Genomic DNA, 25926 nt, shown 5'->3' with positions numbered 1-25926 from the left:
ACCCACATGTTTGGAGAGCTTTTTTGATGTGCTTCTGTTCCTTTTCCTTCCCTTCTGTCTTTGTGGGGACGTGTTCGGCCCGATGCTGTAGCGTTCTGATGACAGAGAGTTTGTGTTCCAGAGGGTGGTGAGAGTCAAACAGAAGGTACGGCAGTTCTTTTGAGTGAACTGAATCACTAGAATCAGTTCATTAAAATGACTCGTTCACCGAATCCTTCAGTTCACACAGTTTATTAGTTAGTTTAACTTATTTATTTTTTGCCATACACCATAAAAGATGCCCCGCCCCCAAGATGGAGACAGAGACCAACATCAACATCCTTCAAACAGGAAGTGTCGTCCATTATACTGATCAGTCCTCAGCGGCGGGTCGTTGTTTCTGCGCCTGAGCGAATCAGCAGTTCGTTTACTGAATGAATCCCTAATGGGGGCGGGGCTTGTGTGCGTTTATTCTCAGGAAGCTCGATGCAACATTAGTGGTTAGTTTGGATGAACGTACGCAGCCTGAGAGCAAATCCCCGCGAGGAGGAAACGGTTAAAATCCCTCAGAGCTGAGTCAGACAGTGTTTCTTTCACTGAGTGAATCTCGAGTCGCGTTCGCTCGGGTGTCGACAACAAGTCCCGCCACGCCGCCGTGTCGTTCAGATTCACGTCACGAGTCACAGAACGCGGACGTTCCAGTCCTACTGAACTCATCTGAACTAAGTAAGGAACGAATCAGTGAAAAAGGTGACTCGGTTCAGTTCGTTCACTCAAAAGATTCGTTCGTTTGAACGAATCGTTCATGAACGACACAAATCCAGAGTCGAGTCAAAACGGAGGAGGAGAACCAGAACTGTTTTTTTCCAGTTTTTCACCCATTAATAAAACTCTCACTCTCAGTTTCTAACCGAAGAACCCGACGGTTCTCCAGGAGGCGGAACCGACCAGAACCGGTCCGTGAAGACCGGAGGAAGACGAGCGACAACTGTCAGCCCCGCCGGAGCGGATTTCAGGGACCGAACGTTGCTTCGTTGTTTGTTCTCCTAGCAGCTCCGCCCGCTGCCTCCCATGACCTGGAAGAACGGTTCCTCTCGGCGGTTCAGCGTCGTCTGATTGGTCAGCTGAACATCTATCTACATTTATCTATATCTACATCCCGTCTCCGTCTCGCCGCTCACCGTTCTCCCTGGAGTGTCTCTGCAGTCGATCATCCAGTATTTTGCAGATTCCGTCTCCAAAGTTCTGGAGGATCTTCGCTTCCTTCGCGCTCCGAAGAGGAAGCGGATATTTGTTCAGAGAGTTGATCGCCTGAAAACGGAGACAAAAACGAAAAACACAAATTATTTTTCACTTCCTGTCGTCTCAGGACTCGGGGGTTTCTTTTCTTTAAGTTTTAAAGCTCCGCTGCTCCTTTTAACTGTTAAAACGTTAAAGTGACTGCAATTAAATTAAATTTCAACAAATATTCAGTAACGGCACGAGGACAAATAAAACATCCATGAGAGTAAAGACACTTAAATTACGCTCCTGTCTGTTAAATAAAACTAAAGTTTTCCCATTTGTTGACTTTGCGACTCTTCTGGGAACGGAGATAAAACTTAATTTATGTCAATTTATCACCGGAAGTAGTTTAATTGTTGCCAACAAACCTTTAACCTTTAACTGTAGTTGCTGTTATTGTTTTAAATAAACTTTAATCATGAAAAACAAACAAATTAAACGCTTTTAGGTCACCTCGATTCTTGTTATTTATTTTTGTTTTTCTAGAATTAAATCGCTTTTAAACAAACAGGAGCAGAGAACACAGTTGTTCGGTCGGGTTCCAGCAGCAGAACCTCCTCCTTTCCGGGCCCGAACCTTCTGGTAGGTGAACTGGATCTTCAGCCCCTTCTCCTTAGCATCGTCCCGGAGTTCGGTGAGCCACTTCAGGAACAGCGGGTTCGGACAGACCGGCAGGACGCGTTTCCGACCCCACCGAACCGACTCCGGAGCGGGCATCCCTGTGGAAGGAGAAAAAAATAAACAAAAAATTACAAATAAACTTACCGTACTGAGCGAGAAGAGACGGAAGCTAGCAGTTAGCTAAAACTGCTACAAACAAACAGGTCGCGCGCTTAAAACTAAAATAAACGGTTTTAATTTAAAGTTTTATTGTGGAAACTAAAAACAGGACATGTTTTTCTGCCGGTTAAAGTCGCTCACCTTTCCCTTTTTCACGTTTATAGCAGCCGCCTTTTGTTTTTCAAAACAGCGGAGCACTTTCGCGTTGACTTGAGTCACGTGACCCCTGAGACGTAAACAGCGACGCCCAGCGGCGGGAGGTGGAAGCGCAGCGAGTCCCGAAATTACATAAAATCTGTAAAAAGTTGTAACTTTACTGCAATAATATGTTTAAATTTACTCATATCTTAGCTGAAGCATTGCTCAGAGACATGTTTTTTCTTATTTTTACCAGATTTATTTAAATAATAGATCCCTTGCGCCAACATTTATCCTTTTAAAGGAAGCAAAACGAACAATACGGTTTAATTTTTTTTTTTCATTAAAAAGTACTGCATATCAATCAGTGTCAATGCAATACACACAAACAGATACACTAGAGTTAGCTTAATAGCTAATTTTTACCTGTTGTCCTACAGCAGGTATAAAAACAAACAAACATAATTAAACAGTTTATAAATAACAGCTAATAAAACATCACAGAATTATCTCTGTAAGGTAAATATGATAAATATCCAGCAGAGGGCGCTGTTTGAGGAGGAAAAACGTTTTAAATCTTGAAAGACGAAAACAGAGGAAGTAACAAACTATTAAACAACAAACTATTAACTGTTATATAATATATAAATAATCCTGGGATGGCTGGTTTTACTTCGGGTTGGTATTTTATTTATTTCTTCTCAAACAGATCAGTAGACATTTATCTGATTAGTATCTTCTCTAAAAACACTTTCAAATTAGAAAATGCAGAAAGGACAATAAATCTCTGATCTACTGAGCAAAAAAACACAATGATTCAGAGTCGTGTTGGTCCAATCTGATCTTTAGCTTCCAATATAAAAGAGTTACATGTTTAATTTTCATTTTTAACCTTTTTAGCACCAGAATAATAAATATATTTATTAAAATGGCTGTTTTTTCTTGTCTATTTTGGTCATTAAATGTGTCAAAAAATGCTCTGAGTGTAAATAATTTACACCCTTTTTCCAGGAGGAGTAGAACTTTCAAAATCTGTCAAGTTTTTTTTAAATATTTTTATGGAATTAAATACTTAAAACTGTGTTTATAAGACGAAAAAGACGAAAAGGGAATTTAATTTTCGTCAACTTTCTTCTTATAAATTCTTGAAAAGTGAAGCTTGAACATTTCTAAAATTGGAAAAATGTAATTCAAACTGTTTTACAACAACTCAGACAGTTTTACATTTCTGGAGTGCCACGGTTTAAAAAAAAACAAAACCTAAAAAAGACGATTTTATTGGTGTTTTTTGTATTCTGTCCTCTGATATTTGTGTAAAACTACAGATTGTTACTGTTTTTGTGTCAAAGTAACATAAATTAGATGTTTAATAAACCATCCGATGAACTTCTGACATCACATGAGGCTAAACTGTTTTATTTTAATAAAAGTAATGTTTTATATCCGACGTCCAGTTCTCACCAAAGACAAATATTTGTTCATATTTATGTTTCTAAAACCAGCAGATCAACCTTCAGGTGGCGCTAAAGAGAAAATCAGAGCCCAACAAAGCCAACAGTAAAGATCTGAAATGTCTTTAATCAAATAAAACACAAAGAACTCCTAAATCTCAAGAAATCCTCGTCATTCCCGGTCTTTCCGATGGAAAAGTGTCCGTGAAGCACTGGGTTTTCCGTCTGCAGACCGTTATCCGGCTGTCACCTGAATCCTCTCCTGTTTCCTGAGGCTGGAGGCGGCTGGAATCCTCCGACAAGACTCGACAGAGATCAGGAATCCAACCTCACCCTGCCTTTCCCCAACTCTCAGCCCCTACGCTCCCGGATCGGAGAGGAAACCTCCGACAGACGGGAGCATTTCTGACCTTTGACCTTTGAACTACCAGGGTTTCAAAAGATGTACCTGCCTGAAGCTTTCAGGCCTTTTTCAAACCACGAACCCAGAAATTAAAGGACAAACCTGCTTCTCTTTGTGTTTAATAATGGATCCTTTGTGACGTTTGGCTCCTTTACAGAAAAATCTTAATTATTTACAAAGAAATCTAGGTTATTTCCAATAAATTCTGATTATTTACAAATAAATCCTGGTTATTTAAAAAAATCCTTGTTATTTACAAATAAATCCAGATGATTTACAAAGAAATACTGGTTATTAGTGAATAAATCCTGTCTTTTACAAATAAATCCTAGTTATTTTCAAATAAATCTTAATTATGTACAAAGAAATCTAGGTTATTTCTAATAAATTCTGATTATTTACAAATAAATCCTGGTTATTTAAAAAAAATTCTGGTTATTTACAAAAAATCTTAATTATTTTCAAATAATTCCAGATAATTTACAAATAAATACTGGTTATTTGTAAAGAGATCCTGTTTTTTACAAATAATTCCTGATTATTTTTAAATAAAACTTAATTATTTACAAATAAATCCTGATTATTTACAAATAAATCTTTTTATAAATTTTTTTATCCTCTGCTGTTCACAGCTTCGTCAGCAGGGTTGCTCACTCTGATCGCAGGGTGTGAATGGCTCCAGTTGTTGACTTTATTTAGTAAAATCTGTAATTATTGGTTAGAAACACGCCTGGATCGAGCTCGTTGATCCCGGTTTAACTCCGACTCGGTGTCGAAACGACGGAGCGGCTCCACGATCCTTTAAACGACCCGAACTGTCTCTTTAAATCGCTTTAAAGCTCTAACAGGCGGCGCGAGAGGTTTGGGCGGCGGGCGACAAGCATTCCTTCAGGTGACTCTAGTTTCTTTTCTTTTTATTTAAAAACAAAAAAAAAGTCGGTGGGATCGGTGTTATATATTACTCCCTTTAATTCGTAAAGTATTTTCATAGAAAAACACGTCTCTTCTGCTGCACAGAGAAGCCCACAGGTAAGACAGCCCCACAAAGAAACACACAGGTGAGCCAAAACATTACGACCAGCTGCCCCAAATTTAAAAGCTCCACGATTAAAAACATCTGATAATAAATGACGACTTCGACACGTTTGAGCACCATCAGGAGGAGTCGTAATGTTTTGGCTCATGGTAGTCAGCCATTTTAATATAATTTCATACGGCAGAAACCCAAATCCATATATTTTCATAAATATCCACATATTTACAGTAAACATTGTGCAGCTGTGTCCCTTTGTGTCCATGAGTTAACGTCCACCGTCCGTCCTGTCCTACTGCCCGGCCGAGCCGTTGGTATCGTCGCTGTCGCCTTCCTGCGGAGAACCCGGCATGGATCCCGCGCCGCTGCCGCCAGCTCCTCCGCCGCCGCCCGCCTTCCTCGCGGCTTTCCCCTTCAGCAGCGGGCTGTCGGGGTGCAGCGAGTGGAGGTGCAGCAGCAGCTCGTCCTGCGTGGCCGCCGTGTGGCCGCACTCCTCGCAGACATACAGCTTGTTGCGGCGCTCCTTGTAGGCGTACTTCAGCGTGACGCTGTGGATCTTCTTCATGTGGGACTCCAGGGAGCAGCGCTGCGTGAAGGCCTTGTCGCAGAGCGTGCACTTGTACGGACGGACGCCTAAATCAAAGTTTTAAATAAACACGTCAATGATTTGTTCTACTGTGTAATAAAACAATTAAAAAAGGAGCAACATTAATCTAACTAACAGGAGACTGATGTTTGACATGACTTTAATTTTGTTAGCTTAGGCTAACAGTCACGTTAGCAAGCTAAAGTACAATTTTTATCTGCTGATTTGTTTTATATCTAATTGTATGGATAAGTAATCCAATAAATTAATCCTAGATTACATAATATACATAAACTTTCCATATTCTAAATACTTACAACCATTTTTGTCATTAGCAGCGCTGCTCTGCTAGCAAATCCTGCTAAAAATACGCAAGCTAGCTGTTTGTGTCAAAATTACACAGCTGTTTTGTGTAATACAAATATTATAATAAATAGTGTAACAGTATTCATCATTAACATAATCATGTTTGCCAACCAACATGTAATTTTATTGTTTTTTGTGCTTTTATAGACATTGTTCTTGATTTTAGCTTAGGCTAACAGTCACGTTAGCTTACTAACGTGACTGTTAGCCTAAGTCAACTGTTGTCGTTCATATCTAATTTTACTTTTAAAGATAAAGTAATGCAGTAAAGTAATCCTAGATTATATATATTTTCCACACTACATATTTTCTACCCATTTCTGTCATTAGCAGTGCTAGCAATAGCTGCTAATGCTGCCCAAGCTAGCTGGTTAGCCTTCTTGTCCTTCACAGGCTGTGTTCAAATCCTGCACTCATTCACTTCAGTGACTCGGATATTTTGTAGAGTTGTTTAAAATCTTATCTACAATTTTGCTGTCACCATATGAAACCCGAGAAACTTGTTTTTAATTTTGCCGACTTTAGCCGAAACAGCATGCTAACGCTAACGCCCGCAGCTCATTATTGTGATTTTTGGACCTGCTGAAAATGGCTTTAATTGTCTGGACATCTTTAATGTATTTGAAAATTACTGGAAAAATGAAATAAGTGGAATAACCTGAACTAAAACTGCATTTAAAACATTTGTAGTTGGGTCTAAATATTAACAACGCATCTTTTTTGCGCTCTAAAACGCTGAAAAGTTGTTTTGTGCAGAAATATTTTGCGAGTAAAATTAACTCATAATGTCAGTATGAGGAAACTAGCGACGGCTGCAGTCCCTGTCTCATATGTAAACATGAATTATGACACGCGTGTGAATGAATGACCAAAATAAAATACCTGTGTGTGTGCGCACGTGTCTCTTCAGGTCGAAGGTGTCGTTGAAGCCTTTGCTGCAGAAGCTGCACAGATGCCTCTTCGTCTCGTTGTGGCACTTCAAGTGTCGGTTTAACATCCGCTGGAACTGGAAGGTCTTCTGGCAGACCTGGAGAAGCAAAAAATTAAATAAAATAAAATCATGTCACGTTCGCTTAAAACTCAGCTCCACAAGAACCATTTCTGAACCATTTTTTCATCTATTCTTCTTCACACATGAGCAGAACGGCGCTGGTTTTGGCATACCGGATTTAAAAGTGCTGATTTAAATTATTTATTTGTTTATATTTCAATAAAACAAACATTTTAAGTCACAGGTTCATTCAGCTTCGTCCCGTCGTAGCCGTACCTGGCACACGAATCCTCCCGTTGACGTGGTTTGACTTGGAGCCGGCGGCGCCGTTTCCATGGAGACCGCCTCCGAGGGGGCCGGGGTTTGTTGTGAGGTAGCTGTCGTCGCGGTGGCGGGCGGGGCTGAAGGTGGGGGTTCAGAGACGGGGGGAGGAGCCTGAAGCGGCGCAGACGGATCAGGAGGTAACTCACCTGTAGTCACCTGCGATATGGAGGAAAAAATAAATAAAAAAGTATTACCGACGGGACGATTACCAACGAGTGAAATCTAAATCTAAAGTTTCTCACCTTCATTTTGGATCGAACGTACGTGGAGGCACCCTGCGACCTCCTCCTGATGTCCGAGCGCCCCCCCGGGGAACCCGCCGGGCCGCGGGGCTCTCCGAGGACTGTGCTGGACGGCAGCTCGGCGTGAGCGTCCGACACCGAGTGTTTGGTGAGGCAGAGCGGCGCCGGCTCTGCGGGGCTGGCCTCGGCCTCCATCGTCAGGACCGCAGGAGGGAAGATGGAGACTGGAGGAGAAAAGAGTCGTTTTCATGTGTTCATTTTCTGCTACAAAAACTGGAATCAGGTTTCAGTCTGTCTGATCAATAAAGTCCTACATTTTCAGCCCCCCTCAGTCTTGAGGATAAACCAGACTTTAAAGCATCATTTCCTTGGATTCCTGTGAGCAGATAGTTGAATTTTTTGACCTTTTGACTGAAAAAAGTCACTTTTTGTTATGAAAACCAGCCCTCAGGTGTAAGTTAATTATCACCCGCCACCATACAAAGTGAGCAATCATGTAGTTGCTTCTGTTTGTTTGTCATAAGCAAAATGTTTCATATTCTACTGGACGGATTTTAATAAAACACTCACTGGATGTACATCAGCAAACCGTTTCAAGATGGCTGCCACATTTAACTGATATGCCTATATCTATATCTTTTATTATATTATAATATAATATATCAATTTTGTTGTTGTAGTAGCTGGTAGTCACCCCTAACTTATCCTTCAAGCACTAATATTTCACACAAGGTTTAAAACACGCGAGGAAACGAGCGATTTGCATTTATTCAGTTTTATTTAGGATATTTTTCTCTACGTTTTTCTACAATATGTGAAGGAGACACTCACTAATAACATACAATGTTTTATGAAAGATGAATAATCAGAATGTAGACATTTTAAAACACTTAAACGTGTAAGAATGAGCTTTTCTGTACTTGTTTCATTTCATTTCAGCCTCGGCTAACGTAACCTAGCTAGGAGAATCAAATGAAATATTTCCAATGATGCGACTCGTATCTAATTTTACTGGAGATTTTGTGGATAGAGTAATAAAATGTGTGTTTTGTGTTATATAGACATGTATTTCTTTTCCATATTCCAAATATTTTCTATATTTTCATCATTAGCAGCGAGTGCCGCACTGCTAGCAAGAGCAGCTAAATCTGCGCAAGCTAGCTGCCTTTGCTTCTCTTGTCCTTTTTAGTCTTTTTCCAGAAAACTTAAGAAACTTTTATTGCGTAGCTCTAAATGTCACCTACAAGATGTGCTGTAGTACGTTATATTTCAGAACTGTTCGTTTGTTTCCATTTTATTCCCATAAAAGTACCAAAAATATGAGATTTTCTGTTGTTGCTAATCGACACAAGCATCTCTCTTGTGCTTTTTTTTACTCAGTTTCAATGGAAAAATTAATTTACATCGTCCAATTCTGAGCTGAATCAGAGTCAAACAACGCAACAGTAATGTTGAAGTTGCTCTAAAACTAATTTCCACAAAAAATGGTTGAAAAATTGTATTTTCTACTGCCAGATCTTTATCAGAAAACTTATTGAAATTATGAAAAACAGAGGAGTGATGTGAATTATTACCTAATCATTGATCACTAAACGAGCTTCTGTATTGATCCACCTACAGATGGCACTAAATAACATTTATAAAAGTAAATATTGATTAAACATTATTTTTTTTACAGTAGCAGACATGAGTTGAGCAGACGGAGGGGGAGACGATCACTGAGGGAGGAAATGGTTGCTTTACTGAGTTTTACAACAAATATTTGTCCTGAACTGTTTCATATTTGCACAATAACTCAATTAGCAAATATGCAGAATTAAATATGTTCATTTGTGCACGTGGGCGTGCTCCCGTTTGGCCCATTGTTCATTGCGACTTGTTTTGCACGCACATGCATGCCTAGAAACCCTCACGCAGAAACGTACACAAGAGACATCCCCGTTACGGTTAGACTCGTTGGACCAGACCGTCCTGCAGCACCAGATCTGTGCCTTCCTCAAACAATCCACTTCCACAGGGCTGGATGTCACTATGTGTGTGTGTGTGTGTGTCGAATGTGTGCACGAGCCAAAAAAAAAAACACCAAAGAAAGTGGGCGACAGAAAGAGAAACCAACGTCGAGTTACTGAAAGGCGTGCAGACGAGAGCAAACAGACGGCCCCGAGGCAGGTGTGGCCGGGCCGCCGTGAAAACAATGAATCAGTTTAGTTTACCGGCTCTCAATCTGATAAAACCCAAATGCAAATGCAAAACGAGGCAGCTTTAAAGACGAGAACGCACAACAGGTGATCTGTGAACCTCCGGAGCTAACGGTATGCCGCAACAGTAACAGCTCTGTTCTGCCCCGGCTGCATATTTGGTAAAGAAATGTCGCCCACAGAGCTCCTGTTGAGCCGAGCATTATATGCACGCTGTTACGAGCAGATGGCTCCCCGAGCAACCTCTGAACCATGACCACATCGAGGAACCCGCGGCCGATCTCAGGTCGGGACCGGCACCAAAGTGGACCGCTTCCGACCCAAACCAACGACCTCACAGAGTTCACGGCCAGGACACCGTTAGAAACATTTATACTGCAGTCGGCGCCACATCACAGGGTTATTTAGGCAGAAATACTATAATGTTCAAGCTGGGAGTGCTACAGCTAGCTGCTGCTGCCTCTACTTCACTTGCAAATAACCATAAACTTCTACGTATGACCGCACTGTTCATACGGACCACCATGAACTTTGAAAGAGTCCAAAATCAGCAGTTTTTGAGGACAATTTTTGGCGTTTTGGACGGAAAATCAGACGGAGAATTAATTCAACCAAGACAGGACCGTAAACCTGAAGGAAGCCATTTTGTAAAACAGATCTGAACACATCGACTTTCCTCGGACATGAATCTGCCGTCCACCGCCTGGAAAACGACGCGTCGACCAATCAGAAGCCTCGGCAAATAAACGAGAGCTCTCGTCCAATCAGTGGTGGTGTTTCAACCAAGGAACGACAAGAATGACCCAAAACAAACTCTGGGAGGAAGAAAATCACAGTTTATTGTGAATAAAATTACATTTTGCTTCTTTATTTAAATCTGTGATAAAACTGGGACTCTTCCAGGCGAATGTTAATTAAATATTTTCGGTCAAACAACGAAAACGCGACTGAACAAAGGTTTTAACGGCCATTTTCACTGGCTACTTTCGAACCCTCTGGTTTTGGCGCAGCTCGAACTAGCCATTAGCTCGTCAGTTCGGTCAGAAATAAACTTTATGAGTTTGTTTAAAAAACGGGTAACCTTTCCACAAAACTCCCCTTCAAAAGATCTGAACTGCTGCCAAATAAAATATAAACATTAATATTAAACGAGGACATAAAGAATGTTTTCTCTTCGATTTCTGTTGCAGAAAAGTCTCATTTTTACTCGACAAGGGTGATGAATGATCCCCTTGTATCAAATGTTTTATTTCTCAAACTCAATCTAATTCGAATTAGGGAAGCAGGTGGGAATAAACGACACATTTCTTCTTCTCTTGTTCCAGTCAGATCTGAGAAGAAGCCAATATTCTCTGACCTGAGGAATCCAGCGGTATCTGATCTGTAGAAATCAGGCACATAGTTTAAATGTTTTATAAAGGCTCAAAGTCCGACCCGGTTTTCGCCTGGCTTCACACGGACCCGTGGAGTAGTTTCTGTTTCACTCTGCGACCTGACGAACAAAGAAATGTTAAAACAACAACAAGAGTTTATTTATCCGTTGAATGACTGCGTCCAACACAAAAAAATGGCTCTACCTCGGTCGGTTTTACAGATATCGAGCTATAAATTGGCGCGGTGGTAGCTGAGAGTCATCCCCAACATTTACACCAAGCACCAACGGATTGAATGAGGTCTGTCGGTCTGTTAGCAAAATATCTCATAAACGCAGAGGACAGATTTCAACAAAAACTATCAAAGTAATCGTTGGATCTACGATGGATCCATTGAGAGTCAACTAGATTCAAAATGGCTGCCGTAGAAAATAGCTCAGTCAGTTTTACAGATATTGAGCTAAAATTGGGCGTGGTAGTAGCTGAGAGTCATTCACGTTGGATAATCAGAAACCGCGCAAGCTCTTTGGCACAGGAGGTGAAGGAATTACATTAATTCCTTCAAGAAACGCTAGTTTCATTCAATTAATTGGGTTTTAGAGGAAGTTCTGAAGGACAGAAGTGTCTAAAACTGAAGCTCAACAACCCACTCCTAAAGAGATCCTTCTTTAAAGTCAGGATTTCTGTTGGGTTTAATCTTTTTTTTTATAATGAAAGCTTAAAACTGAGTGTTTACTGAAGATATGACTTCATAATTTCAAGTAAAGTTCAATAATTTAGAGCCAAAAGTCACCTGATAAAGATGGTTTGTAAGAAAGGCGGATGGTATTTCCTTAAAACGTCTTCAAATCTGTCCTAATCAGACGTGCAGTGATGGTTTCTGTGGTGACTGCTGCTAGCCGGACATTTAATCTCATCTGGTATTGTTTGCTCACCCCTCCTTTGAATGAAGTGTGTGTGTGTGTGTGTGTGTGTGTGTTTGGGAGGAAATGGGTTCAGAAACCGTTCAAATTCTTGAAAGAGTTAAAGAAAAAGGGGAAAAAAACACGGACTGGATTAACCCCCCTGGTTGTTGTTTTTATTGGCGCCGTTGCTCGGATGAAAGAAGTCAATAATCAGGAGATAACTTTATCAAACGCGGGGCGTGAGTCGGTGTGTGTGTTTGCTAAAGGTGTATTGTCTGCAGCAGCAGGCTGTTCGTCGGGTCCGTTACATTTTCTGCCATTCAATAAACATTAACCCTGACGCAGCTTTAGCGCCGACAATGGAAGCTAACCTTTGACCCCAGGGACTTGATTAGCGGTCAGCCGATTAAACACTTCACCTTGAACACTTTCTGAGAACCATTTTATTCAGTTTCTTCTGTAAAACATGACAGAAAAATAGATCTAACTTCTAAGTTTGTATCTGGAATAAGATGCTAGTCATCTTAGCTTTCCACATTAACCAGAGCAGCGAGTCATTAATTAGCTTAGCTTAATTTAGCTTTTTCTAGCTGGACACATTCGCCAGAATGGTAGGCAATTAGTTAGCTTAGCTTAACCTAGCTTAGTTTTATCCTGGCTGGAAACATCAGCCAGAATGGGTTAGCTTAGCTTACTTTAGCTTAGTTAGCTAACTAGTTTAGTCATCCTAGCTGGAGACAAAGGCCTGAATGGCAAGATATTAGTTAGCTTAGCTTAGCTAATCATGGCTGAAAATTTTCAGTCAGAGTGGTTAGCATTTAGTTAGCTTAACTTAGTTAGCAAGTTAGTAAAATTAGTTATCCTAGCTAAAAACATCAGCCAGACAGGCAGGAATTTAGTTAGCTTAGCTTGTTAAAGCTTATATACTGATTTCATGAGATTTAAACTGAAAGACGTGAAAATAAAAATGTTAATCACTGCAGCAATGTGCAGGGTGGCCATATTGGAATTTGTGGCGGTCAGGAAACTGTTCAAAACCTAAACGTCTTTAACCAAAAATGTCTTTAAGTCCCTGTCAGTTGGACACGTCTTGAAGTCCCTGTCAGTTGGACACGTCTTTAAGTGTCTTTCAGTTGGACATGTCTTTAAGCGTCTTTCAGTTGGACACGTCTTGAAGTCCCTGTCAGTTGGACACTGTTTGAGTCAACCTTCAGGGGACAGTGTCCCGGCGTGTCGGGAGGTTTAAGCTCAGAATGTTTCTGGATTGTTATGAGATTAAAACACACACCCACAGACACGCACGCGCGCGCGCACAGTTTGATTGACAGCCGGAGCTGATGGCATCTTCAGTCTCATAAAAGCTGCTCAACAAACACTCCTGTCTCTGAGGTAATTATCATACCTGTGTGTGTTTTTTGTTTTTCTTCGGAGAGGTGGGGGGGTGGCCCTTCTGTGCGTGTATAAACGGGCACGCACGCGCACGCACGCACGCCAAGCAGGTACATCAAGTAACGGCACATACCAGAAACTGTGGCTGAGACCGTTGCTGGGTCTGTTAATTATGCGTCATTACGCACAGCAGCTCCGCGCTCATTTCTCTTTAATGTAAATAAAATTAATGTCCGAATCTGAGATTCTACAACTGTCTGAGAGTTTTATTCTCATTTAGAGTCGAAATTTAAAAAATAAATTGTTAAATAATTGTGTTTTTTTGGGGTGAAAATGTTGCCTAAGTTTGACAGTTCAGGCCGTTTTTTAAAAAAAAAACTCTTTTAAAACCTTAAATCTGACCTCGTTTCAAACAGAAACGAAGATGAAGGAGATTAAAAGTTAACGGTGATGAGGAGAAGAGGAAGAGGAGGGAATGGGGGGAAGGGTACAGGACAGAGAGGTTTAGGGTGTAGTCCGTTACTTGTTATCTGATACCGGAGAGGTGCTACAATAAAAAGTCAGCCGAGGGCAACAATGGAGACTGTTCTCAGGGAAAGGGGGGAGATTTGCTCCCCCTTCAACCCCCCAGCTTCTCATTTACACCTAAAACCGTTAAGTTTCGGGTAAATTCTCCATTTAACTGGAGAAAATAATCTATTTTAGGTCCCGATTCTTGACTGGAACCAAAGCAGGGAATAAAATCCAGATAATCTGAGGATTAAATATGATATATGTATATTTTTAAAAGGTTTATAGTTCTTGGGTGGCAGTAAAAGCGCCAGTGAGGGATTAAAAATCGGAGCAGCCGAACAAGGAAGAAGGAATCAGGGCCTGAAGGTCGAAAGAAAAAAAGAAGAAGCAACGGGCCCTTCAGCTCCAAGCCCGCGGTTATAACAAACAGGAGAGGATTTTTATCCTTCCAATTATTTAATACAGTTCTGTTCTTCAGAAATAAGCTCTCAACAGACAGATTTAATGATCAGATTTGGAGGCAGAATTTGGTTTTACGCGCGTTAGGAAAGAATTTTACGCAAATTTAAAAAGTAATTAAAAGCCAAATCCATGGGTCCCCTCCTCAGGAGGTGGATGTCCTCTGCCTTTCCCGTTATTCGTGACCTCACAGCCCCGTTACACTCCCCCCACCGGACCCCCCCTCCCCACCTGCCACACAAGCGGCTCCAAAAAACACAAACAACCGCGAAGAAGAAAAACGCGTAAAAACTCCTCCAATCTGTGCGTAAAAGCTCCAAACTCTCCGTCCCCGTCCTCCTCCGGCGCCACGGTTCCGTTTGTGGCTCCAGAACCCAAACAAGCAGCCAAACAAACAAACAAACAAACCAACATGGCTCTCGGCGGCGGCGTGGACTCACCTGGGATGTAGACGTCCCCCCGCTTGTGGTCCGGGAGTTCGCTCCAGTTCCGCTTCGCCGGCGAAGCGTTCGCCTTCTTCACCAGGAAGGCCCGCGGCATGCTGCCCCGAACCGAGCCGGCCCTGCTGCTCGGACTCCCGCGACGTCAGACAAACCCTCGCGCTCAGGTAAAACTTTTCAAAGCAGGAAGGAGAAACCTGGAAGGTGCCGCTCCGCGCGCGCTCGCCGCCTCTTTTTTCTTCCTCTTTTCACCTCCTCCTCTCCTCTCATCCGCGATTATAGCCTCCTTCCTTTAAATCTGTCTTTTCTCTGATTTGGTGCCCAGGAGCTCCGAGGAGGAGAAGTGTTTCCCGGACAGGTGAGTCCGCTCAGGTGAGCAGATAAAGAGAGAGAGGGAGAGAGCGAGCGCGCGCTCGGAAATAACGGGAGCGTTAAAAAAAAAAAAAACGGCAGATATCCCTGATCTCTCTCTCTCACACACACACACGCGCGCGCACACACACGGAGAGGTGGGTCAAAAGGCAGCAACACAGGTACTCCTTAAAAAAAGAAGCAGGAAACAGGCGTCAGCGCGCATGCGCGGCAGAAATAACGGTGACAACAGGCTCGAGGGATTCTGGGTTAGGCCTCTACCTGCTGAACCGGTTTACCCCTCCTCTCTCCTCCTCCTCCTCCTCCTCCTTCTCCCCACCTCCTCTTCTCCATTCCGGTTGAAGGTGGGGACCCGTGAGAATGACGAGCAGAGCGCGAGGAGGGGAGAGACATGTTTGTGAGGAAGAGGAGGCCGAGGAAGACGCGTGAAGGGACGAGACGGGATGGTTTGTTCTGTAAACTGTTGGGTGGGTTTGGTTAAACATGTGCTGGAGCCGCCATTTTGAGTAAGCAGTTGACCGAATGAGACCCGACTGAAGGTTTAAGGTGTTATAAGGTGGAAAAACGAAGAACGATTAAAAGTTTGGCTTCGTTAATAAGTTTAACTTCAGATAAAATCTGAGTTTGGTTTCCCTGAATAACATCAGCTGATGCTAGCTAACTGATGCGAACAGCGGTTAGTGCCAGCGTTGTCAGGGATGGTGAGAAATCCTCCATTTTTAAAATAAAATCAGCGCAGGTGTACCCCAAGGCTCAGTTCTCGGCCCGATTCCTTTCAGTTTGTGACCCGGTGCAGGTTTTCAGATACGCTGATGATGCAGTTTTTTACAAGCAGCTTCCACGCCGACTGACCCACTCAGATGGTTTAAATTTGGGTAATTAGGGTTTTAGATAAGAAGCTTAGAAGGCTGCCATGTTCTCAAGAACCCGAATACCACAAAAACTTCACAAAAATCATCAGAATCTTTAATCTCAAACTTCTGTTTTTGGAACATTTATGTGTAAATTGTGAAACATTTTTGTGCTTTTTTTTGTTTTGGTTTGTGTCTGATTTTAATATTTATGATGTTTTATTTCTGGTCTTTGTTTTGTTTTTTAAATCGTCTTTTTTGCGGTTTTTAACATAACCAAAAGTTCACCTGAGGTGAGTTTTCTGAATTAGTCTTCCGGCTCTGACTGCTTTGAGTTGGATGTTTAAACACCACGGATAAACAAACATAAAAAAAGGCGAAATGAGACAAAACGTCGGCTTCAGACCAATAAAAACGGACAGAACTGAATCTCAGGTCGCTGTTAATCGCTGACAGATCGTCTTTCTGTGACGTCTGAACCTGCGGTCTGACAGGTTAAACCAACGCCTGAAATGCCGAAGGAAGAGAACAGGAATAAATAGTTGAGGAGAAACTTTCACACCTGTTGGACCTGATCCGCTGACCCAACGATCAGGCCAGGTTTACAGGACGACTTCCTCCCCGAAGGAAAGCGACACAAACATGAATCAGAAGTGAAGAATGTTGAGGCAGAAACGGTCGAATCAGAGGAACTCGGGACACGAGCGTCTAAAAATACGTTTAAATGTCTGAACGCCTGGTGTTTCCTTTATGTTCCCTACTTCTGCTAGTTTAGCCGTTTGTTCATCCAAACCTTCGGCTGGTTCAGGAGACCGGAGCTACGAGCTTTTAGTTTCTGTAACTTTTATAGTTTTCAAAACATTTACCTTTATTTACAAATATTTTCCTCACAGAAACTCCTTCAAAAACATCGATCTGCTGCTGTTTGTCTTCTGCTACTGTTAGCTTTTAGCTATCATTCTACTATTTTTAGCTTTAAGCTTGTCTTTTGATACTTTTAGTTTAAAGCTAACCTGTTGTTACTTTAGCTAAAGTTTTCTACTTTTACAGCTAATTGTTATGTTTATATTCTACCTAGCCTTTTGCTACTTTTAGCCTTTAGCTAACCAGTTGTTACTATTAGCTTCTAGCTAGCTTTTTGGTACTTTAGCTAGAGTTTTACTACTTTTAGCCTTTAGCTAACCAGTTGTTACTATTAGCTTCTAGCTAGTCTTTTGCTACTTTCAGTTAGAGTTTTGCTAGCCATATGCTACTTTTAGTTTTTAGCTAACCAGTTGTTAGCTTCTAGTTTGCCTTTTAGTACTTTAGCTAAAGTTTTGCTACTTTTACCCTTTAGCTAACCAATCGTTACTTTTAGCTTTTAGTTAGCTGTATGATACTTTTAGTTTTTAGCTAACCAATTGTTAGCTTCTAGTTAGCCTTTCAGTACTTTTAGCTAGATGTTTTGCTCCTTTTAGCTTTTAGCTAGGCCTTTGATACTTTTAGATAGCACTCCAGTCCCTTCAGCTAGCCTTTTAGCTGCTCTTAGCCGAATGTTTTGCTTCTTTTAAAGACATCCAGAGGATCAGGTTTATGTTTTTCTCACATCCAAAGTGCAAAAAAGCAGAAAAATAAAATAACAAATGTAACAAAACTGAAACTAAAGAAATGTATGGTTCTTAGCTAGCGTCATGCTACGTTTAACTAGCATTTTGCTACGTTTTAGCTCCAAGGAGACACTCCTCCAACAACAAGGTAAAAATCAGGACTTTCTGATTTACAAACTAAAATNTTTCTTAGTTACAAACAAAAACAATGGAATTAAATATAATTTGTATGTTCTGCTCCCCCCTTTCTGAGATTGGAGTTGGTTCAGTCCAGCTCAGCAGAAAGAAGGAAAGAAGGTCAGAGTCGTTTTTTAAAGTTTCAGGAATTATTAGAGTTAGAAACTTGAGGCTACGTTTAGAAATAAATCCTGACAATCTGCATTTATAAAAATATGAATATAATTAAACTTCCTGACCAAGCAGGAGCACTTCGGCCTTTTTTAGTCCACGTTTTATAACTCGACGGAGCGCTCCGGCTCTTTGTGTTTCTGGTGAAAATTAACTTTCATCTGATTTCCCAGCTGCGTTTTTCGAGGCTCGGCTCGGTTTCCGTCAGCTGCCTTTGGTTCCACCTACATATTTGAGTTTTATAATCTTTTTGTTTTCTCGGCTCCGACACCGGTCAGGTAACATACCTGCCGATGGAAGTTATTTTAAACCACCTCTTGTGTAAAACGTTCCGCAGCCAATGAAAGATTTGGATTCAAGTTTATGGCCGATGACTTTATTTTTTTTTCCAGAGAAGAAGAGGATGGAGAACAACGCCGGCACCGGTTCTGAGGAATGACTTTAAGAGAAAAACGATGTGTCCCGACTCTAATTTGAGTAAAGTTGGTAAACCAGCTCGTAGACGCCGCCTGTGAACGACTCTGAAGCACGAAGCTTTCTTTGCTTCTGAGACACATTTTGCTACAGAAGTGCCCTAAAATGTCACATTTGTGTTCAAAATCAAACAAATAATAAAAAATGAAGTTCCACCTGTTGGTACTGTTAATTCTTTCCCTCCTTGTTGGTTTATTTTCAATAACTTCCTGTAAAAACCATCAGCAGAGGGCATCAGAGACCAGCTGATCAGCACATCCACACCTAATTCACTGTTTCATTCATTTAAACGGATTCAACATAAAATAAAACTTTAAATGTTTTAAGTTCCTGTTTCAAATGGAATACTTAATAATCTAAAATATTTCTATTTTGGAATGGATCATTTCTTTTTGGTCTCCAGTTTTCTCCAAAGATTCTTGCTGGAATTAAAAGCCAAGCAGTTAAAAGTGGTAATATAGACCTTAACCCTTCCGCCTGTGTTTCTCTGTCTGTTAGCAAAATATCTCAGGAACCAGTGAGCAGATTTTAATGAAACTCTCCAACTAATCACCGGATGAGTCTCTGCGACGGCTCCATTCAGACTCGACTAGATGACTTTAAGATGGCCGCCACAGCTGCTGGGATACTGAGCGTGGTAGTAGCTGAGAGTCACTTGCAACGTTGTGCCTAAAACTGCTGGCATCAAGCCTGTCTTTCTGTTAGCAAAATATCTGGAACTGACTTCCACCAAAGGGCTGCACATTAATGATTATATGTATATATATTTATTTTAAGTATAAACAAGTTAAAAAAAAACATTAAAAGACTAAATCAGCTCAAATTGGGTTAAGTTTTGGTGAAAACAAATGCGTTTTTAAAATAAGTTTAAAAACAGGAAGTGGATAAGCTAGATTGTTTTGAAGTTCCAGTTCTTGTTGGTGAGCCGAACCGAAAGATCCGAATCCCAAAAAATGAGACTGAACTCCCGTCACGGTGCAGCAGGTAGGAGGGAAGGTTTACTAACTGAGCATGCGCGTTTCGTTATGGCTAAAGCTAACAGGTGCTACGGCTACAGCTTGCTAGCTGCTCGTTCGGAGCGGCACCTGCCCCGGAACGTTCCCGTTCTTGTTGGCGAGCCGAGCCAGAAGATCCGAATCCCAAAAACGATTCCCCATTTTCCGATCGGAGGCCAGTCCGCTACTGCTCATGCCCAACGGCTAACGTCTGACGGCGCATGCGCGCTTCGGTCCGCTGATGCTAACCGGCTACCGCAGCTGCTCGTTCAGGGGATGAGCGGAGACTCCAAAACAAATGGGGGCGAGGAAACGACGACCCCCCAAGGATGACGGTCTCCGGGACGGGACCGGGTCCAAACTGCCACGACCCGCCCCCAAGGACGACGGTCTCCGTGACGGGACCGGGTCCAAACCGCCCCGGGCCGACGTGAGACACGTCGCGGCTCTGGTTCTGGCCCGGGGCGGCAGTAAAGGGATCCCGCTGAAGAACATCAAGCTGCTGGCCGGGGTTCCCCTCATCGGATGGGTTCTGAGGGCCGCTTTGGACTCCGAGAGGTTCGACAGGTGCGAGCCGGGACTCCGGGGGTGGTAGTAGCCGAGAGCCGCCATTTTGAGGGACAAATTCAAACTGATAATAGTTTGAATTTTAGCTTTAAAGTCAAAGAAATGAGCCTGAGTTTCCTGCCAGTGTTAAAGCACAGTATAGGAAGTGTCATGGTTTGAAGCTTTGGGGTTCTGCTGCGTAAAATAACACGAGTCCATCTGTAATAAATGCAATTAAATTGTTTTTTTAATTATTAATCCACAGAAAAATAGCTAACATTGTTTTCAGTAGCTATCACAGATGATTATAAACATTATTTTTATCTTTATTTTCCCGTATTTACACATTTATTGTTGTAAACATGATGGAAACTTTGTTTTTTTAGCTGAAATGTGAGTTTGAAAAGAAAGATAACGGATTTAACGTTAAAGTTTAAAATAATTCCTCCGTTTCTCAGCGTCTGGGTGTCCACAGACCACGACGACATCGAGAAAGTGGCGAAGTCCTGGGGCGCCAGAGTCCACCGGAGGAGTCCCGAGGTGTCCCGGGACGGCTCCACCTCGCTGGAGACCATCCAGGAGTTCCTCCGGAGCAACGCCGGTACGAGAGCCGAACGCCGCCGCCGCCGCGTGGTTTAAAGTGTTCGCTCTGATCGACCCGTCTCTTTGTGGCCCAGATGTGGACGTGGTCTGCAACGTCCAGGCCACGTCCCCGTGTCTCCACCCGTCCCACCTGCAGGAGGCCCTGAAGAAGGTCCTGGAGGACGGCTACGACTCCGTGTTCTCCGTGGTCCGGAGGCACCAGTTCCGCTGGAAGGAGGTCAAGAAGGGAAGTGAGTCTGTTTGGGATGAAACAGAAACTTTATCACCAAAAGTATTCATTCGCCTCCCTTCATTCGAACCCGAGTTCATCCCGTTCTTCATCCACAGGGTTTAATCTGATGTTGGCCCACTCTGCTTCTAGAACAGCTTCAGCTTTTCTGGGAAGGTTTCCCACAGGTTTAGGAAAATTTATGGGAGTTTTGGACCATTCTTCCAGAAGCTCAGACCCTGATCTGGTCAGGTTCTTCATCCTCCTTGTCTTTGTGGACCTTGCTTTGTGCTCTGGTGCTCAACCATGTTGGAACAGGAAGTGGTCTGTCCCCAAACTGTTCCCACAAAGTTAGCATGAAACTGTCCAAAATGTCTCGGTACGCTGAAGCATTGAGTTCCTTTCACTGGAATAAACTCCTAAAACCAACCCCACACCATGATCCTCCCTCCACCATGCTTTACACTTGGCTCAGACAAGAACCGTCCTCCCGGCAGCAGCCAAACCCAGACTGGTCCCTCCAGAGGACACGTGTCCACTGCTCTAAAGTCCAGCGGCAGCGGTCTCTACTCCACAGCGTCCGACTCTTTGCTCTTGGTGATGGAAGGCTTGGATGCAGCCGTTGCCATGGAAACCCTTCATGAAGCTCTCTCCTCTCTGTTCCTGAGCTGATCTGAAGAAAACATGAATTCTGGAGGTCTGGAGCTGCTGACTCTGCAGAACATTGGTGACCTCTGTGCTCCTCGGCGTCCTCTGAGCCCACTCTGTGGTTTTACGAGTCGCTGTCGTTCCCGATCCCTTCCACTTTGTTATAAAACCACCAACAGCTGACTGTGGAACATTTAGTAGAGAGGAAATTTTACGACTCGATGCTCAGGTGGCGTCCTGTCACGGTACTCACTGAGCTGAGAGCGACCCATTCTTTCACAGATGGTTGTAGAAGCAGTCTGCGTGCCTAGCTGCTTGATTTTATACACCTGTGGCCGTGGAAGGGACTGGAATTCAGTGACCTGGACGGGCGAGTGAATACTTTTGTCTGTTTAACGCTGAGCCCGGACCCTCTCTGCGTCTCTTTAATCACATCTTCCACTCCGCTGGTCCATTAGGTTTGTGGAGGTTTTTTTTTTTCAGAAAGGATTTTGTTGTTTAAAACAAAACTCCACTGAATGTTTGTCTGAATCACAGGACTATCAGTAATTATTGGACGTACAAAGACGCTGTCCTCCAAGGAACGCCGGTCTGTCTTCGTTTTTGGCGAATATAAACGGTTTGGGTTTGATTTACTGAACTTTATAAACTGGTGAAGACCATAAATGAATCCTTCCTGCTGTCAGGTACGGAGTGCACTCATCCGGAGAACCTGGACCCTGCGAGGCGTCCACGGCGCCAGGACTGGGACGGCGAGCTGTACGAGAACGGCTCCTTCTACATCTGCACCCGGGACCTCATCTTGAAGGAGGGACGTCTGCAGGTAACCCTTCGGCCCGGGAACCTTCCGGCGCCACTGAAAGGGGTCCGTAACGGCGCCCGGTGTTTGTGTTGGACTCTGTCCAGGGCGGGAAGGTGGCCTACTTCGAGATGGAGCCGCAGCACAGCGTGGACATCGACGTGGACATCGACTGGCCGGTGGCGGAGCAGCGGGTTCTCAGGCGAGTCATTGATGCTCATTTAAACTGTATTTTGTATTTTTTGACCTGTTCCTATTTTAGGTTCTCGTTTCCTGCTTCCTCCAACAGGTATGGGTACTTCGGTCAGGGCGTGTGCCTCATGTTCCTCAAGGTTTCCGGTTGTTTAACGGACGGAAAGATCTTCCTGTCCGCATCCGGAGAGGACATGTTGTGTGTCCACACCAGGGATTCCGAAGGAATCGGGATGCTGAAGAAAGACAACGTCGAGGTGGGGGTTCCAGCCGCCTGATCGTAGTTGGGCTCCGTCTCACAGTACCTCCCTCCCTGACCTCCAACTCGTTCCCTCAGGTGGTGCTGCTGACCTCCACCAACGACGCCGTCACGCAGTCCCTGACTGAGAAGCTGGAGAAGCTGACGGGCTGCGAGGTGATGGCGGTGGGGGAGGAGCCGCTGCAGGAGGTTCAGGCGGTGGTGGAGAGGAAGAAGCTGGACTGGAAGGACGTGGCCTACATGGGTGATTATTCCTGAAATCTGCTAGTTTCATAGGAAACTTTACGCCTAAAGAAAAGCTGGTGGTTCTTAGACTTTGGCTGACCTCGGCCCAGTGAGGCTACAGGATGCCACCCTTACTTGGGTCCAGTCTGAGCCGGGCGGCAGACCGGGACAGGGACAAGGACCTGGGTGTCCTGATCCCTGGGATCCGACCGCCGGCTGAAAAGAGCCAGAGCTGCAGGTGGATTCACCTCCACAAACACACGGTGTTGACTCAGGAATCCACATCCTGGAGACGGGCTGGACTCTCATCCTTCTCATCCCGGGGGGGGGGGCGTGGGCGTGTTCGGAGCTGTCCTCTGTTTACTGAAGGAAAGGTTCTGGCTCTTGTTTGGGCTCGTACACCTCACAGCAGTCCAGATTCCTCGGTCCTGTTGGAGTCTCTGGATGGGTTGCCAGGTGTGTGTGTGGTGGTGGGGGGGGTCTGTCGTCCTCCTGGTAACTTCAGTGCCCATGTGGGCGATGACAAAGTCACCTGAATGGGTGCGACTCGGAGGAACAGCCTCTCTGGTCTGAATTCAACTGGTTTTGTTGGACTTGTTAGGAATGGACTGTCCATTCGAGCTCAGGGTGGTCTATAAACCTCCTTGGTCCTCTTCAGATTTGAAGGAGGGCGGAGCTATGAACTGATCACCTGATGGTGACTCGGAGACAGGCATGGTAAACCCCAACTAGTTGTGAGGGTGAACTAGAGACCTGGCAGGTCTTTAACGTACGTGTCCCACGGGACCTTGGACCAAACGGACCATATCTAAGCCCTCCTCAGAGCTATGGCCAGGAAGTTGTCAGTGCCTAAAGGCGTGGCAACAGGAAGACCCATTAGTGGACATCAGCTGTCAACCTAAAGGAGGTCTTCTTTAGGACTTCGTTGTCCCAGGGTTCACCTGACAGGTACAGAGTGGCCACATAAACTGCAGCGTTGGTGGCTGAAGAAGCTAAACCTTGGGTGGGACATAGATTGGCCTTGAGGAGATTGTGGTAAACCATTTGAAAACCTGAAACAGAAAGGCGGGTCCTTCACCTCGGCGGAGGTAAATCTACAGATCCCCGGAGGTGGACGGGGTTTACCCTGAGATGCTGAACCTTATCGGGTTGTCTTGGCCGACGCGTCTCTTCCACCTTGCGTGGAGGACAGGGACGGGCTGGTGTAGCAATCCCAGTTAAGAACTGGAGCAAATTCCAACTCCTGGGGGGACCACGACGCTCAGTCTCCCTGTAAGGAGGACGCTTTGACTCAACCTTGGTGCAGATTCCGTCAGGCTCGTGGACCAGTACACACAAAGGTCCACATGGCTGTCCAGGTCCAGATGGGTTTCGTGGACCTGGAGAAGGATGACATCCATGTCCCTCAAGGGACTCTGTGAGGCTTTTGCTTTCAGAGTGAGATGGACTCCATCAGGGCCAGCCCTTGTCTGCGTGGTGTTCATGGAAAGGGTTTTGAGGCGTGGACAGGACGGTGTCCGAGGTACGAGTCTGCTCCTCTAAGTCAGGTTCTTGGTGGAAGAAGGTGGAATGTTCCCTCTGATGGATGGTTGGCGTGGAGACGGCCTCTGCCTCCGTTTGAACGAAGGCTGCGTCGGCTTCCCGGAACAGTTCGAATCTCAAACGTGAATTTCTTGTTTTCCTTCCAGGCAACGACGCATCGGACGCCAGCTGCCTGAGCCTGGCGGGCCTGAGCGCCGTGCCGGCGGACGCTCAGGAGGGAGCGATTAACGCCGCTAAGTATACCTGCCGCCTGGATGGGGGGGTGGGAGCTCTGAGGGAGTTCGCCGAACACGTCGTGCAACAGAAGGAGAAGGCCAAGTCCCAGATGAAGCAGGACCGGATCGACCGCAACAACTTCTGAGTCCAGCTGGAACAAACTGGGACATTTATATGAAGAAATCAAAGAAGACGTGTTTTTCCTCTGCACGTTGTTCAGAACCACTGTTACAAGATTCCTAACTGTTGGTCCAGAGGCTCCACCTGTAGAAGCTCCGGTCGTGAGAAAACGGCTTTCTGAAGCCACGCCGGGTCTTCTAGGCGTCGATTCTTCTCTCAACTGTCTCGTCTCTGGATGCAGCGAGCAGGAAAAGCTTTGTTTAATCGTCCAGTGATTTGTTTTAAACATTCTTAAGGTTTTTATTGTTTTTATTATTAATGGAGGGTGTTAACTACGGAGGACCAAAACTGACATAATTAAAACTAAACGCAGAAACAGACTTTTCCTTAAAGAACTGTTTCATCTTTTGACATTTCCTCCTCCTCTTTAATCACCGTGTGCATTTCTGCCTCAATATGCAAATGAGGCAGCTGCCTTCTTGGTCCAGCTCCTCTCCTATTGGTCAATAACCAGGAAGGAGCAGGATCCACGTTTCAGGAGAACACCTTAACTCTTCTGCAGCTGTCTGAGACATCTCTGCTGACTTCACTTCCTGTCAAATGAGGCATTCTCCTGAAACGGCGAGAGCGCAGGCATGAATAATCGATCCGCACATGGATCCTGCTCCTTCCTGGTTATTGACCAATAGGAGAGGAGCTGGACCAAGAAGGCAGCTGCCTCATTTGCATATTGAGGCAGAAATGCACACGGTGATTAAAGAGGAGGAAATGTCAAAAGAACAAACGCTTCTTTAAGGAAAAGGCAAAAACAAAATCGATCTGTTTCTGCTTTTAGTTAGGCCCGAGCAGCGACAGCGCTGCGAAGGCCTATTGTATTTCGTGAAATTCTTATTTTTATTCCTTTCCGCCCAAAATCGCTAATTTGAGGGCTTTAACATACTCAAAAACTCACCAAACTTCACAGAAAGTTGTCCCCCGTGTGAAATCGTGTGATTCTAATGTAATCAAAAGTGGGCGTGGCCAAACTGCTCCACAGCGCCCCCTAACGTGAGATAGGACGAACCGTAAGTCGTAGAAGCGTGGAACCT

General features: G+C 44.0%; 3 protein-coding genes across 4 annotated transcripts in view; 1 reads left to right on the top strand and 2 right to left on the bottom strand.

Moving 5' to 3' along the window:
• mus81 (MUS81 structure-specific endonuclease subunit) overlaps window positions 1–2300 on the bottom strand; it is an 11479-nt gene extending 9179 nt beyond the window's left edge. For both annotated transcript variants that reach the window (XM_037976384.1, XM_017440990.2), the window contains exons 1-3: window positions 2185–2300; window positions 1840–1982; window positions 1161–1290 (exon numbers count right to left, since the gene is read on the bottom strand). In XM_037976384.1, coding sequence (XP_037832312.1) covers window positions 1161–1290; window positions 1840–1980 — 271 coding nt within the window. In that variant the 5' untranslated portion in view covers window positions 1981–1982; window positions 2185–2300. The remainder of the gene's footprint in view (window positions 1–1160; window positions 1291–1839; window positions 1983–2184) is intronic.
• Window positions 2301–4932: 2632 nt separating this feature from the next.
• Window positions 4933–15209, bottom strand: ovol1a (ovo-like zinc finger 1a). Its single transcript, XM_017440993.3, has 5 exons — window positions 14855–15209; window positions 7578–7801; window positions 7288–7491; window positions 6903–7047; window positions 4933–5701 (listed from the first exon to the last, which is right to left on the bottom strand). The coding sequence occupies exons 1-5, from the start codon at window positions 14952–14954 to the stop codon at window positions 5361–5363; spliced, it is 1014 nt and encodes a 337-aa protein (XP_017296482.1). The 5' UTR covers window positions 14955–15209; the 3' UTR covers window positions 4933–5360.
• A 4485-nt stretch (window positions 15210–19694) lies between these two features.
• LOC108250897 (N-acylneuraminate cytidylyltransferase) lies at window positions 19695–25572 on the top strand. The gene is made up of 8 exons (XM_017440991.3): window positions 19695–20047; window positions 20485–20627; window positions 20704–20859; window positions 22172–22308; window positions 22392–22486; window positions 22574–22733; window positions 22814–22979; window positions 24649–25572. The coding sequence occupies exons 1-8, from the start codon at window positions 19779–19781 to the stop codon at window positions 24861–24863; spliced, it is 1341 nt and encodes a 446-aa protein (XP_017296480.1). The 5' UTR covers window positions 19695–19778; the 3' UTR covers window positions 24864–25572.
• Window positions 25573–25926: the final 354 nt, after the last annotated feature.

This window comes from Kryptolebias marmoratus, linkage group LG7 (genome assembly GCF_001649575.2).
Source record: "Kryptolebias marmoratus isolate JLee-2015 linkage group LG7, ASM164957v2, whole genome shotgun sequence".
NCBI lineage: Eukaryota > Metazoa > Chordata > Actinopteri > Cyprinodontiformes > Rivulidae > Kryptolebias > Kryptolebias marmoratus.
The sequence above is the reverse complement of the archived record's forward strand: the minus strand, read 5'-3'. Positions and strand labels throughout refer to the sequence as shown.